The sequence below is a fragment of the Protopterus annectens genome, chromosome 17.part0, assembly GCF_019279795.1.
Source record: "Protopterus annectens isolate FY-2018-M chromosome 17.part0, PAN1.0, whole genome shotgun sequence".
In the NCBI taxonomy this organism is placed as follows: Eukaryota; Metazoa; Chordata; order Ceratodontiformes; family Protopteridae; genus Protopterus; species Protopterus annectens.
This window is the reverse complement of record NC_056751.1, coordinates 664,137,840-664,153,431: the sequence shown is the minus strand read 5'-3', so window position 1 is coordinate 664,153,431 and position 15,592 is coordinate 664,137,840. Positions and strand designations below refer to the sequence as shown.

The following is a 15,592-nucleotide window of genomic DNA, read 5'->3' as shown; positions in this document are numbered from 1 at the left end:
TTACATGCCTATCTGTGCCGTTGCGTGGAACACCGCGGTATTTACCGGACCGTAAGTGTTCACGATCGGTGCCGGGATGGCACATTCGTATTTTCGCCGTACATGCCTGATGCTGTGTAACGTTGCCAACAGACTGTGTGGAGTCTACGTTATGGCCGCCATACCTACGGTCGTGGTTTGTACATCGTCCTTTGCATCTCCGGTTTGCTATGGCCCTGTGGTACACTTTGGGACATTTGCGCTTTGCATCATTTTACGTCGCCACGTGCATAGCCACTGAGGAGATGCCAGTACTACTTTGTGGGTACTGATGTACATACGCCTATGGTTCCTGTACTGTATGCCTACGCCTGTTATTACACTCCGCCTGTGACATGTCACCTTCATACACAGTTTACACTGGCACACACATTACACACACACAGCGGAACACACGACAACCTCACCTCACACATACACATATTGCCGCCATGGCTGTCAACCTTCTATTTCCGGAGTGGGAACACACACAGTAGTAATGTGAAACACATGGGCATAATGTGGAACACATAGTAATGGCATAGTGACAACTTCAGCTAAGTAGGTCATAGGTTGATTATGATATGCTGATTTACTTACAGTGAAGAACCTTTACTGACTTACTATGAGTACATTCTATTTACCAGGATGTCATTTATATACATTCCTAACAATGGATGTTTGAGAGACATTTTCAATGTGGAACTTGTAGGTACTGCGAGGAACATGAACTGTTTTACACCCCGAATGAGGTCGTTCCTCATAATGTCGTACACTTCACTGGTATGCTTTCCGCTTTCACCGACGGTTGAACACAATACCTACGTTGGCGCATCGCGGTGGCGGCGTGTATCTCCGCACTCATGTCCTATGGATATGACACGCACATATGTAGGGTTGCCACCTTTTCAAATGGCCAATGTGGGAAATTTTAGTAGAAACGTCTGATTTTGCATGCCAACACACCCACGGCCAGTACAAAGGACAGCGATTCACTTTTTTGACGGAATACGACGATGTAGCATTACAGTTGCTTATTCTGTTTATTATCATATTTACATGTTTCTTCTACAATATAACTGTTTTGTGCAACTAATAAAGTAATTATGGGAAATGGTTTTGTCCTACAATCTCAGGACATTTGCCATTTTGTCAATGTTTTTGCAGGACACAACTGCCCAAAGGTGGACTGTCCCTCACAACGTGGGACAGGTGGTGACCCTACACATATCCCGTTACTGTACCGTGGACTGGTGACCATCCCGACACGCGGATATGTATTGATGCAGGTTAACATTTCCATGGCTGGCGTTACCTGCCCTGCCCACCCTCCAGGATAATCGGGTTGTCGGTCACTATGTTTAATATGTGGTGATTTCGCGTCTTACTTATCTGTGAACTTGCATCCCTGGGTTCCATATTACCCTGTTGTACTTTCTATCTGTGTATGCGTACATATATTTCTACATGTGTACTGATATGTATTTCCGTATCTGTGTATGCACATGCGTACATGTGTGGTCGACTTGCGGCGATAGTGGCAGCATATGGCTACGCCGTGTGCTGTTGAACCGGCGTCGTTGGCGTGTTGGCGTTCCATGCTCTGCTGGCTATTGGGTGTGCAGTGTTTGGCGGTGCCTTTGTTGGAGTCACATACGTCCGCACATACGGTACACATTACGGGCGGACATGTTTGTGTGGCGTCCATTTTACTGTGTGTGCAGGTCAGGAGGTGTCAGTCCATGGGGCCTACACTGTCAGAGTATGTGCTATGCGTTCCCTCTTTGCCAGGGCGTAGGCATATTGGGTACGCCTCTGTCTACCTACTGGGGCTGGCTCAGGGTGTCCGTGGCGCCGCACGCCCTGTGCCTGTGCTTGCCCTGGCAGTTGTGGCGGACTTGGTGGCCCTCCGGCATTATGTCCCTGCAGCAGCTGTTTCCGCAGAATCATATTGTGTAGCATACAACATACTATGAATATGTGGGCACTTGTGCCTGGAGAGTACTGCAAGGCTCCACCGGATGTATCCAAGCACCGGAACCGTGATTTCAACATCCCGAACACACGCTCTATGATTATTCTCGTTTGTGCGTGTGCCTCATTATGGCGTTCTTGCATGTGTGTGTGTGCATTTCTGATGGGTGTCATCAACCACGGCTCCAGTGCGTAGCCAGCATCCCACACAAGGTGACCTTGTGTGATGTCCCCACTGGCGAATACCTGGTACAGCTGTGAGGCATGCCAGATATGGGAGTCGTGGTAGCTTCCAGGGCTGCCGGCACACACATCCATGATAATGCCCTGCGCATTGCACACGACCTGGCAATTGATGGAGGGGTATCCCTTGCGGTTTATGTAGCGTCTACCCTGCTCCCCAGGTGGTGACTTGATTTCTATGTGCGTACAGTCTATCGCACCCAGGACCTCCGGGTATTGTGCCACACGGTGGAAGCGGCGCATATTGCTAGCCAACTCCTCCTGAGATGTGGGGAACTTTATGTGCTCATGGGCATGTGGTAACATGGCATCCAGGAACTGGTGTAGTACCCTGGATGCTGATGCCTGTGAGATGCCCATTATGTCCCGGTGGGCCTTTGAAAGGTACCTGTAGCCAGTATTCGCAAGCTCACACATACCTTTGTGTCCACTGGGATGGGCTCCCCTCTGTTGTCTCTTGTTCTCAGGCGCGGCCACAGCTCCACTATTTGCTGTAACGTGTCCCTGTCCACCCTGTAGCGCTCTACTATCTCCAGGTCTCGCAGCCCCTGGTAGGTCACCCTTGGTCTGAACACTCTCCTTCTCCTGTGAGGCCTACGGTTGTTGTCGGCACCACCCTCCGCAACTCCGTCTGTCTCTGCCACATACCTATGCATCACGGCCACGGCGGCACCCAGCATATACATGTTAAAAGTTCCCCGTCTGTTTACACCCTACGGTGCGGCGTTTGGGAAATCGCGCTGTGTGTTGCGCATTCACATTTATTACTGTTGTGCTGTATACCCGGTGAGGTCATTGGGTGTGTCTGTGCGTCCCTATCCGTGGATTATTTCCGTGGTTTTACGCTTGCAGCTGCAACGGTACTGCCTGTAGTGTTACATTACAGTTGCCTGCATTGCCTTCGCCTGGCATCTTACATTACTGCATCCTGCAGGCACATGGCATATGATGCATTTTATCTGCAGCCGCAGTTATGCTACCTCTGTACTTGGCTGTGCTATTTCGGTTCTTTGATCTTTGCATTTCTACTACATCCCCTATTATCTTTGCTCTCAAATGCCTCCCTTTCCCGTTCTGCAGGAGTCTGCATGCAGACTTATCAGCTGACGGCGTTTGCCCTTCCTGCATTGATTGGTGTTAATTGCTCGTTACGGATGCATTTACACTGCTTCCGCATTTCCTCGTATTCTCCGCATTACCTTCCTATATCCCTGGTTGTTGTGGTGAGGCCGTCACATGACTGGTTTCGGGAACGTAGTCATCCTCGTGCACATGCATTTGTACGCGCATTCTGTACTGTCAGCGCATCTATTTCCTAACACGCCAGTCATGATGTTGTGATGTGCATTGTACAGCCCAGATTTGCTGTCCTCCAATATCCTTCCTCCTACGGTGGCACACCCTGTGTGGTTGACATGTATCTGGTGTAGGCCACTCCTCGGTGTAGTACCGCTCGCTTGCTCCATCCTTACGCTGGCGCCGTTTTTGCGATTCACTATTATCTGCCTCATTTGCATGGAATTGACTACTAATACCTGGTTACGGCGCCGGACACCGCCTCCACTCCTTGACAACCATTGCGCTGGGGTTGCAGCTTTACATACATACTATGGTGTGTGGTGGCTGTGCAGCTGATTTGTGTTCTAATGCTCTTTTCGGACATTATCATATTATTTCATTGCTTTACAACTTCTGTGCACACATCCCGGGGTTCTGCTGTTCTTTCTACGTACGTGCCATTTATGTCATTTTTTACATTTTGTGCATATTTTCTTTGGACATTCTCGGTGCCTTTCCACATTGGCATATTGCACCTATATGATACCTGACTTTGACAGCCTTCCGTTACTCCTCCGGTATGTTTGGGTAAATGTAAACCGTTTTTTTTGGTTTACATTTCCGTGCCCTTACGCTACGCCTGCGCCACTTCATGGATCGCTATTGCCCTCATTTGCATGGTGCAATACCGCACACAGTGTGTTTTGCATACCTACGCCGGGGGGCGGAGACGGTCCGGCGCACGCCGGTAGTGCACGTGGAATTCATTCATACCTGAATCGCTCAGCAGCCATATTTGGCGTTATAACGCCAACGCTATGCGGGCGCCTGGCGCAAGGTTCATGAATCCCGGGGACAGTTTAACACTTTTCGCTATGTGAAGCAAAATGGTGTGTCCTAATCTGATCGATTACTGACGTGTAAACATACTGTAAACAGGGACAGCTTTAAGAAGAGAAGATGCGCTAAATGAATACACCTTTTCAAGTGGTGCTGCATCTCCTGGCATCAAAAGTGTATTTGAATACTGGTTAACAATGAACCCAATAGTATCAATATTATCAATGCTATTTCCAACACAGAATTACCCCCACCCAGTGTCTTTTATACAAAACTTGGAAAGGTGCTGAACTGTGAATAACTAGCTTGCCATCCAAAAGGAAAGCAAATTAAATTATTTTAATTATTTCAATTCTGCTTAATCTCAATATAGTGACCTGTGTGGTGATACTACTTTGTACTTTTCTGCTTTGTTCCATCTGATTGCATTTTAGTTTGTTCTGGGACCTTAGTCTTGTATTTTAATTAGCAGTTGTCAGAAGATTGTGTTTCTGCATTATTCTGCACTTTTATTTCCACAAGTAGAATTACTTGTGAAAGCTATTCTTTTGGATTTTAAATCCTTTTTGGCAACAGCCTTGTAGTTTAATTCACAGATTTGGCAGAACTGTGTACTACTGCCAGATCTGAGTTATTTCTTAGTGCATGATTTTGCATAAATAGTGTTACTGGTAAATCTCTGCATAGCGTGGCTCTATAAAATGTAGCAGAATTTCAATAGTAACAGAATTGTCTCTGCTCCATTTTGTGCTTCACTGCTTTTATATTCTGCTTATCATTTACCTGCTTGCATTATGTGTCTGCCCCACCGCCTAGTAACACATTAAGCTAAAGTTTCTAAAAGAACTCTGGTATTGCCTTGATTTCATTGGATGCCTCTCTAGCTAGCCTGCTTGCTTCTTGAAAAGTGCCCTTCTACCATTTTGCTGCTATTGTTTTTATAAGGCTGTATCTCTGCAATCCACACCTTAAGATAATCTGATTTTTAAAGTCCATAGATCCATTATACTGAGTGCCCACCAAGCAAACCAATATTGCTCTTGAGTAAACCTGTTTTACTACATATTGTCTCCAACTCATATTCCTGGAGCTCAGCAAAGGCTGGAGTCCTAGCCTGTATTCCAGAAGTGTTTTACTTGTATCCAGTGCCATCCAGGCAAGGTTAATCACCTTTGACGGCTAAATAGCTGTTAATTTATTTTGAGTAATCGCTACCATTTCCTGCTTTTATATGTGCATTTCACTGAATTTTTTTTAAATAATTGCTCTTTCTGTCACTTTTACTGCTGTACAACTATTGGAAAATTGCCTTCAGCAAGGGACTTCCCCTAGTTGTTTAAGTGGTTTGTGTTGGCATTGCACTTGTGGGTCTTGTCTACTGTGTTTTTACATTAGGAGGACTGTGTTTATTCGTCTTGTGATAGGAGGTGTTTGCCTTGTCTATCTGAGTGGGGAAATACACAAAAAGACTTGTAGTATAGTCATTTTATTGGCCAGAGGGCTTATTATTAAGTTTTCTGTTTTTTTCTGTTCTGCTATAAATTTTGCACAGTTGTGTGGGTTAGCAGTGCACTGTGTAGTAGCAAACACATAGAAATCAAATTTTCCCTGTGTAGCAGTCCATAAAACTGTAACCTGTAAAGCAGCAATGTAGAGCAAATACCTTGTGTGCCGACAAGCTTAGAGCAGCTAGCTGGGTGTCGAGTGACAATACCTATAGATTTAGTAGAATTCAGTTTTGTGTAAACATTTATTAGTCTGCACTAACAAAGCTCCATTAATAGCCTTTTAACCCCAATACACCATCCCCTTGTTGCTCACAAATGAAAGGACTGGGCAGAATGGATATGCAATCTCCTAATTTGTCTGTAGCCATTTTGTTGGATATGGGCATCTTGAGGCAATGAAGTAATTGTTTCATGTTTGTCAACAAATATATAATCCTTAAATAGACACATTATGCAAAAGGTTTACTTACACAATGACACTAGAGGCAAAACTCTCACATACAAGTACTCATCAGGTTCTTAAAACCACGTACTTACCATGCACCCCATATAGCACACAACATGCACTCACATAGACTAACGTATGCTGAGTCACTTAAAAGCAACCGTCCTAAACAACAAAGATCACCTTGACTGCCTGTTGTCAAAGTTATGCCTTTTCTAGTCAATGCCAAAGTGACAAACCTACTGACATAGCAAAATCAAGTCAACTGAACCTCAAGGTTTTACAGTTCAATGCCAGGAACTTAAATAAAAAAATATATATATACTCCCTCCAAGCTCTCCTCACACTTGAATATAGACATCTGTGCAGTTACTGAGACATGGGTTAAAGCAGCAGAGAGTACATTGGTGGTGCAAGGTTTCAGTGCCTTCCACAAATTTTAGACCAATAGCTACACAGACAAGGGCTAAAGGAGGAGGTGTTTCTACACCAATAACGAACATACCTCTAGGGTGATCAGATACGATAACGTGCTGGAGATACTACACGTGCAAATCACCAGAGACAAAATCTTGTACCATATTGCAGCCAGCTATAGATCACTATCCATGTCCCAAGAAGCTCATATTGCATAAGTGGACCTACTGGACACACTTCCTATCCAACCTAACACCCTACCCATTGGAGAATTTACTTAACCCTCTATAGCTTGGGAATCCTACACAGCCTCAAATCTGCAGGCACAGAGATTTCCAGACTTTGTAAATGCAAACACCCTTGACCAAACAGTGAGTACACCTACTAGAGTCTACAATATACTGTCCCATTTGCTCAAAATTATGGGCAAATTCTGCACCCCCCATCTCTCTTCCTCCCTGGTAAGGTCCAAAATTAAAGCTGTCTCCTTTAAAATTAAACTCTGTAATTCCATTAAAACTAGTAGCAGTTAAGAACCATTCCAAGACAAATTACTTGTTATTAAGTGATGGATTGTCATAATTCAGTGCCCCTCCAAACCATGAGAACATAGCAGCCTATGCTGAATTTTTCTCAGAAACTCTGTATAACCATGTCAGTGGCAGCATAGAGGCTTTTGTACCTACCAGAATTAAGCCCAGAAATAGTCCCTGAAACAACCCCCTCCCCAGTGGCAACACAAATTAAACAGAATATACAGCAAAGGGAAAAATAGCGCAAATATCAGGAAGGGTAATTCCCATAACTCTTATTAAAGTAAATAGGTGACTAAGAGGGCTAATTAGATCAAGAAAAGCCATCTACATCTATGTCAGAAAGGTCAAGGGCAGCATACATTAATGCACTGAAGTGGCGGTTAGTGGTGCCACATTCACAGAGCTTGGAGATATAGTGAACCTGTTAGAGGACATATTCAGTTCCTACTTTACCCCTCTCTCATCCCAACCATCCCCCCAAAACACTCTCAGTATTAACCCCTCCATCCATAACTAGGAGCATGTGCTGGCTGTACTCACTAAAGCCATGAACTCAGCTTCAATGGGCCCCAATAACATCCCAGGATGCCTCCTGAATCATCTAAAATATGATTTATCAGGACCCTTGATGTATTATTTAACTACAGCCTTAAAACAGGCTTTCTGCCACATGAATGGAGAACTGTGATGGTCAACCCCCTTCATAAGGAAGAACCTTTAACAGATCCTGAATACTACAGACCCATTAGTCTGACTAGTCCTTTTTTGCAAAGCCATGGAAAGAATTATCAAGGAAGTTGTCAACAAGGATGTAGGAGACCTCCAGACACTGGATCCATCCCACTTTGGCTTTGTCAAAGGAAGGTCATGCTTACTGAATCTGGTGGACCTCTTTCAAAAAGTTACTCAGGCAATGAATGAGGGGAAGTGGCAATCACTGCATGCCTTATGTGGAGTCCCCAGGGCTCTGTGCTAGGCCTACTCCTCTTATCATCTATTCCTTGGATGTCAAAGGCCTCTGGCTAACCATATTTGCAGATGATTGCAAACTGAGAGCAGTCATTGAATCCCCCAAAGATGATAACATCCTTCACAATGGTCTAATACAGAAAAATGCTTAATGCCAAAGCCATAGCTTAATACTCAATACCAAGAAATGCATTATAGTATCTTTTGGAAAATCTGCCTCCCCAATAAATCACCCTTGAAAGCTGATTCACTAGTCAGGGACCTGGGAACTCATGTAGATAGTATCCTAGCCTTCGACCAACATGTGTTCAAGGTAGTAAGAAAATCCTTCTATGTTTTTCAACTTATAAGCAGGGGCATGGCATCTAGATCCTGAGAGGTCAACAAGCCACTGTACTCCCTCTTCAGACCCATTGTAGAGTATAATGCCCCCTTCATTATGTACCTGACCAGACACATGCAGCAAATAGAACATCCAGAAGTGTTCCTTACAAAAAGAATGCAGGGAATAAACATAATGTCCTACACTGATCACCTCAAAACCCTGTCTCTTTACTCATCATCTTAATGACTTCTGAGAGGTGGTCTTTGTTTGGCATACAAGGCATACCCCAGCCCTGTTTTGATGAGCCTTTTGCACATCCATTAAAAAAAAAAAAACAGCATCAGAACCACTAAATTAAAAAAAAAGATTACTTGCAATATAAAGAGGACATTTTGGAGAGAGAGATACATTTCTCAGAGAATTCCCATTCTCTGGAATATGCTCCTTATCCATGTGAAGCAGAGTTGCTCTGTATCCCTATTTAAGTGCAGGTTGGACTAATATTTGATTAATGAGAATGGTCAACCCTGCTCTGGCTCCTATGCCTCTGATGGACAGAGGCAGTCAGTAAATCAACCCTATATAAATCAAATTTATGGGTCGCATTTGAGTTGCACGCCTAGGCTTATAAGGGTCCTAGTGGTCAATAGCCTAGTATACACCTATGAATGAAACTGCCATTTACTTTGTGAAGTACGCAAGATAAATAAGGTCATGTTCATGTCTTTATGGCAGTTTGGGATTTGTGTATAAAGCAACCTAAATCCCCTCAAAAAGTTTGAAAAGTCAGAATTAAAGTCAAGAGTCTAGTAGGAGCCGTCGTGATTTATCATATCGATCAGAACAAGTCCATGCAAAACACTGCTTGTTAACCATCTTTAAATTACGCAATATCAGGGGATGCTTTATTGCAGGCCAGCCACCTAGCTTAATCGAAAAGTTCTGTGAGGGTAGTCCTTACACACAGGCAATACTTCAGTGCATAGATGTTAACAATCAGCTTTGGAGTTGAAGCTATCAGATATCAGTCAGTAACCTAAACAATAATTAACACATTTTTTCCAATTTACACTCCCCATTCCAAAAAAAAAATGCTCATAACTTGGTCTGTATAGATTTTTACTAATCAAACTGATCTGTAAAGAAAAAACAGAATCCAGCAGTCAGTTCCAACACAAGGGCACCAAAATTCTACGTTTATTTCAAAAACTGTTGTAAAACTTGTCAAAAAACAAAGAATGATGCAATATAACACTGAACTGTTCAGTATTCAATATATAGAGGTGTGACATGTTTATTCATGGATTCCTGGTAAGTTAGGTCATTGTGGGTAATATCTCATTTGCTAGTTACTGCTGGTTAGGTAGTTAAAGTAGTTTGCTAGTATAATGAATTATGTGACTTTTATCAACTTAATGTGCAGAATATAATGCTTTAATGTATAAATGTGGATGTGAAAACTAATTTGCCTGTGTGTACAGTTATGTATGTGATGATAATGAAGTTGCACGCATGCATACTGTTGAATTAAATTGACTGGTCATACTTTAGTGCCTATAAGTGATGAAGAGGAAGGAGCAATTCTCTTTGAGCATACATCGAAGAACTCTGCAGATCCATTTGATTCCTCTTCAGGATCCGTTCAGTTGATAGCTATACGACCAATGGGAGCCCCTCTCAGTTATTCACATCCTGTGTCAGAAAGGAGCCAGGACTCAGCCATTGTGAATGGAGAGGTAAGCATTTTGATATCTTGCTACATTGTGGCGAAATGCACGAAATATTACAGACTCTCTTAACTTGTTATTTAAGAGTCAAATTTAAGGATACTGAGTTTCAGGCTTTAACAAAAATACTGAAACTTTGTATTTAAAATATCTGGATCACAGTAAAAGTCAATAGCAAAGAAATAATCATTTTTGGTTGATTAGCATATCTCCAGATTTTCCAAGCTTCCATTTACTTTCTGAAGGTATAAATTTCAGGGTCTTGGAGTAAGGTTGTTGGATCATAAAGTAAACAGATAAGCACCTGAAGCAACTGTGTAAGGCAAGAATTAGCCCAGTATTTGAGTGCACTCCATCTAAGGGTGCATACGCTCATACACGCACACTTGCAAACAAACATAAACACACACACACACACACACACACACACACACACACACACACACACACACACACACACACACACACACACACACACACACACATATGCAGACACATATGAGGACATGCGCTCATGCGTACACCTCCCAGAGACAGAAACACACACACACACACACACATGCAGACTTGTGGGCGAGTGCACATGTGCGCACTCCCAGGCACACACCATCCAATGCAAACACACATACAAATATGTACAAACCTAAGATAATTTTAGTATTTGCAGTGCACTTGCCAGCATGCTCTTAGGATGTTGGAGGTCGAAGATGGAGTTCTCATAAAGCCTGTGCAAATATGGAGTGAAGATACAAACTCCACACAGAAGGCAACCCAGTCAACAGTCAGATGGGGGGGGGGGGGTTCTAAGGACTTTGAGGTTTGGATTTTGCTTTGCTTTGTTGCTGTATAGATTAAGCTAACACTGATTTTGTCTTTGCATGTTATTTGAATGGGCTGCAGTGGAAATGCTGATAATCCTAGTGATAAGGCTCACCCTCACCGGAACATTTTGTGAAACTTTCAGGCAGTAAACATGGGATGTTATTAACAGCAGGAAATTAGTGGCTTTGATCACATAGTATCGGTAAACAATGATTTAAGTTTCTTTTTCATCATACGACAGAAGGAAGAAACATGGTAAAGACAAGGAATAGTTGGAGAGAAAGAAATGATGATCAAATGTACATAGGGACAGAGGGTATTTAAAACACTGCAAGAGCTCGCAACAATTTGGGTAATGCGGGAAGGTAATGGAGCTCTATGAGACGTAGGAAGAAGTGGATAGGAGAAACTGGAGGGCAGGATGGGAAAATGAAACAAAGAAATAGAAAAGAAGAGGAGAAAGGCACCATAGAGAGGATGGAAACAAAACAGGTTAAGTATAGAAGTAGAATTAAATATGAAGGCCTAAAAGAAAAATAAAAAAAATACTTGAGGGAAACAAAATAAGCAGAGAAGAGAAGCAAAGCGATGAACAGAGAAGAAGGAAGGCTTGCCCATTGTGGAATATGACTAGAAGTAAGTTACCAAAACAATATCAGGGAGGTAAATATGCACAAAATCAGGGACCAGGCAGTTAAGCTAATAAGAAGATGGCATCCTATCCCTATGAAGCTTGGAAAGGAGAAGAGAAAAGCAAAATCTAGTGCTGGAGGAATGGGGTGGGGGAGGCAGGATTGGTCCATAATTTATGGAGCAGCATATGGACCCAAGGTGTAGCAAGTCTGGAACTATGGAAGCAGATATTCTGAAAAGAAGGGGAAAACTCCTGGAATTTCTGTGTTCATGGACTGGGTAAGGAATATACAAATGGCAGGAAAAGGAGAGAAGAGGTTTCAGGGTGTTAGCTTCTGAAATAAAAAGGCATAATAGCAGCCCCCCGGAAGAAAAGCAGCGGCGGAGAAAGAAGAGTAATGCAGAAAAGATTCCTTTATGTCGCCTGAAAGAGCATAAGGTAAATAAACACGGGGGGGAACAGAATAGTGCACTTGCTGAGTCACTACAAGACTAAAAAGGTAGATGGGACAGGCAGTAGCTCACCTAACAGCTAACCACCAGCCCGGTCTCCAGATCTAACTACTCAGGAAGTGAATGAAAAATAAATCAGAATTGTAAATGAACATGACTAACCACTGGTGTAAAACAGAGTGCTCCTTGCATGAGGGTTCCACAATATGGAAACACGTTTTGGGAATTTAATTGCAAAATAGTTGTATCTTGGGGCTAGGTCAAAAGGTATTCAGCATCACACCTCTTTATTTGCCCCCAGGTCTGAACTGGCTATACTCAAGAGCTCCTGATTTCTCATACAGTGTTGATTTATAAGGGGCTTTTTTCCTAGTTATTTCCCTGAAATGGGCCTTTTCACATGCCCTTAATCAAAGCATATACATTGTAAGGTTTGCATGCATATCACAGATGTAAATGTCTGTGCATGTAATGACTTAGCCTGGAGTTTGGCAGATGCGTTTCATGGTAGATGCTTAACAACCTCATACAGTGACCTAAGCACTGGATTGGCTTAACAACCTCATACAGTGACCTAAGCACTGGATTGGCTTAACAACCTCATACAGTGACCTAAGCACTGGATTGCATCAGGTACTAGATGCTGCTGTGTTTGCAATTTGCAGTGTATCATTAAATGAATGTTTTATGAATGCCTCACTTAAGTAACTGATTAATTAAATTCATTTTCTATTGGTCAGAAGATATTCAAAAAGCTGTTAATGATGTCATTCAGTCTGATTATATCATTTAAACTAATTTGGTCCAGATCTGTAGGGGCACCTAGTGAAGGAATTATAACTTACCTCCAGGAACTGACAGCTTTAGAGAGGGTTCTGATAGTTAGAAGAGGTGAAAGAGTACCCTCATGTGGTTGTCATTGAGACGGCTATGAAATTTGCATATAATTGGATTGATGGGTACATTTTTGGACCATTGGCCTTGAATGAATAAGCTTTAATGATCTAGTTTTCAAGACAAAGAACCAATTCAAGACAAAGAACCCAGTCTTGTTTTATGATTAAATTTGTGTGTGTTGTTCTAGTTATTTTGAGAGTCAAAAGCTCCAGAAGAAGCTAATATGATATTGATTTTAATAACGTTTATTCATTACAACCCGCCCATGCAGAGTAGCCATATTACCCAGTTTATCAGCTATACTTAGTGAAAATTAATATTTCTGAATTCTAACATGTGTGTGTGTGTGTGTGTGTGTTTTGATATTAAGTTTACATAGGCAGTTTTCTTTTTTAATGATGTTTATGTGCATAGTGTTTGATGTGATTTTTTTTAATAAGGTAAGGATAAGTGTCTTACTTAGGTCAGTTAGTAGTATTTGTGATTATATTTAAATGTTTGGCTTTTTTCTTGCTGACTGGGTTCAACTGTTAATGCTGCTGTTATAGTGCGGAGAGGCAAAATATCTTGTACTGGAGACAAACAGTTTTGCATTGGTAGTAGGATACTTCACTGTGGTCCTAGTCAACAAATGTTCAGTTATCAGGTCCCAGTGACTGAATGACCTGTTTTTTGTTTTTTGTTGTTTTGCTGATCACAGCAGCCCTTACAACCAAGCAGCATTACTTTGTGGTTTATTTGCATGCTAACAACTGCAAAAGTACGGAGAAAAGGCAGCAATTACTATTAGATAATGCCAACTGTTTTCCTTTCTTCATGTTTCTGTGATCCTGAAGATAATGTATATAACTTGTGGGACAATATTCTGGGCAGAGACTCCGCAGTGATTTGTGGGGTGAGTGAGGTGGAACCTTCCCTCCAGCAAAAATGCCTATTTATTTTTTTTCCACCCTCTTTTGTTGGAAATCTGTGAAGTCAGTTTGACAGTGTCAGTTTCAGCCTGTGGGTTTGTTTCCTGGTGATCCAGTAGTATGGGACTTCAATGTCTGTTAGTCATTTGATGGCTGGGCCACAGCGAGTAGAAACAAGTTTAAGTAAACTGCAGCGATGAATACCATTTTTATTAATTAAGTTTAGAATGTTGTTGTTGTGTCTTTCGGCTTTTCCCGGTTAGGGGTCGCCACAGCGGAACTCCGGTCCGCTAATGATTGGCAGTAGATTTTTACATGCCGAGTTGCCAGCCCTGATGCACAACCTTCAACGAAGGCACGCCCATTCACGCATGTCTCCACACAGAAGACGCTCTAGCTGAGAATCGAACTGGACAACGTCCTACCGTGAGGCGACAATGCTACCGCAGCACCACCAGATCTAAGTTTAGAATGTATATCTAAATTTTATGGTCTGAATTTATGTTTATATGCAAAATGAAGGAGGTAAGAATTGCTGTTTTTCTAAGTAATGTTTATCTGAAAAATGGATAGTGTTTTCTAGTGATGTGAGCTATGTACAACTTGAAAGATTATTTACTTCAACAAATATAAAGAGAAATAATCCAATATTATCAAGACATTTGTGATCTTAGAAGATAAGAAAATTATGTTTGTCATCTACTTCTCAACCTCTTAGCGCAATAAATCTGGAAAATCCAAAAATAATTGGGGGACAAAGGCCCAAAAGTAGAGACAGATTTTCGTTACTGCTCTTCTAAATTTAGAAAGTTGTTAGAATGACAGGTTTTGCAATAGCATGCATTTTCTGAAAGATATGAAATCTGAAACTTAAATGTGTATCATTATTGACATAATTCTTCAATGATTTGCCAGAAAACAATAATTTTATGAGGAGCAGACCAAAACTGACATTTTATGAAAATTTGAAAAGTTGAGAAATAAACGTTTTAGTTCCTGCAATGTTTTCCACATGAAATTTCACATCTTATTGGTATAACACTGTTTCTGTAGATAAGCATAAAGAAAGTTTATGTCTGTAGATCAGAGACATCTGTGGGTGAGTTTAAACAGGGCAAACAGAAGTAACAGCTGCAAAGGCTTTCCATGCCAAGGAATGACTTTGCATAATTTGTTGAGTCCTGTGTAGGCTGACAGTAAACTACAAATCTCAGGCTGTTTGGCAGACTAATCCTTCTCCTCCAAGACCAGATGAAGGAATAAAAGTGTACTTGCACAATGCCTGTAGTTTATTATATTTAATCTTTGTTGTTCTAGAGAGGTTCAATTTCTGTGTTCAAGAATAGAATGGTAACTATGATCTCTAAACTATGAAAACCTATGTGCAATTATGGGGAAATACATACTTGTTCTCAAATTGTTGTAATGCGGAGAATCCCCTTTTCAGTGAGCAGAGCAATCTTAGAGGTAGTACAAGAAGTTGAGAGGTGTGGGTGAAGCCTCCAAATTGAAGGTTCAGGGGAGCAAGTGTAATATTGACTTCTGCAACTTGCTGTTAATTCCAATAAGTGGTACTTAAAAGCTTTTTAGTTGCAC

The 15,592-nt window shown here is 41.9% G+C and overlaps 1 protein-coding gene across 1 annotated transcript in view; it reads left to right on the top strand.

The window, feature by feature from the left end:
* Positions 1-15,592, top strand: part of KIAA1549L (KIAA1549 like) — a 1,927,305-nt gene that overhangs the window by 1,580,960 nt on the left and 330,753 nt on the right. The window contains exon 15 of the mRNA XM_044059234.1: positions 10,105-10,289. Coding sequence (XP_043915169.1) covers positions 10,105-10,289 — 185 coding nt within the window. The remainder of the gene's footprint in view (positions 1-10,104; positions 10,290-15,592) is intronic.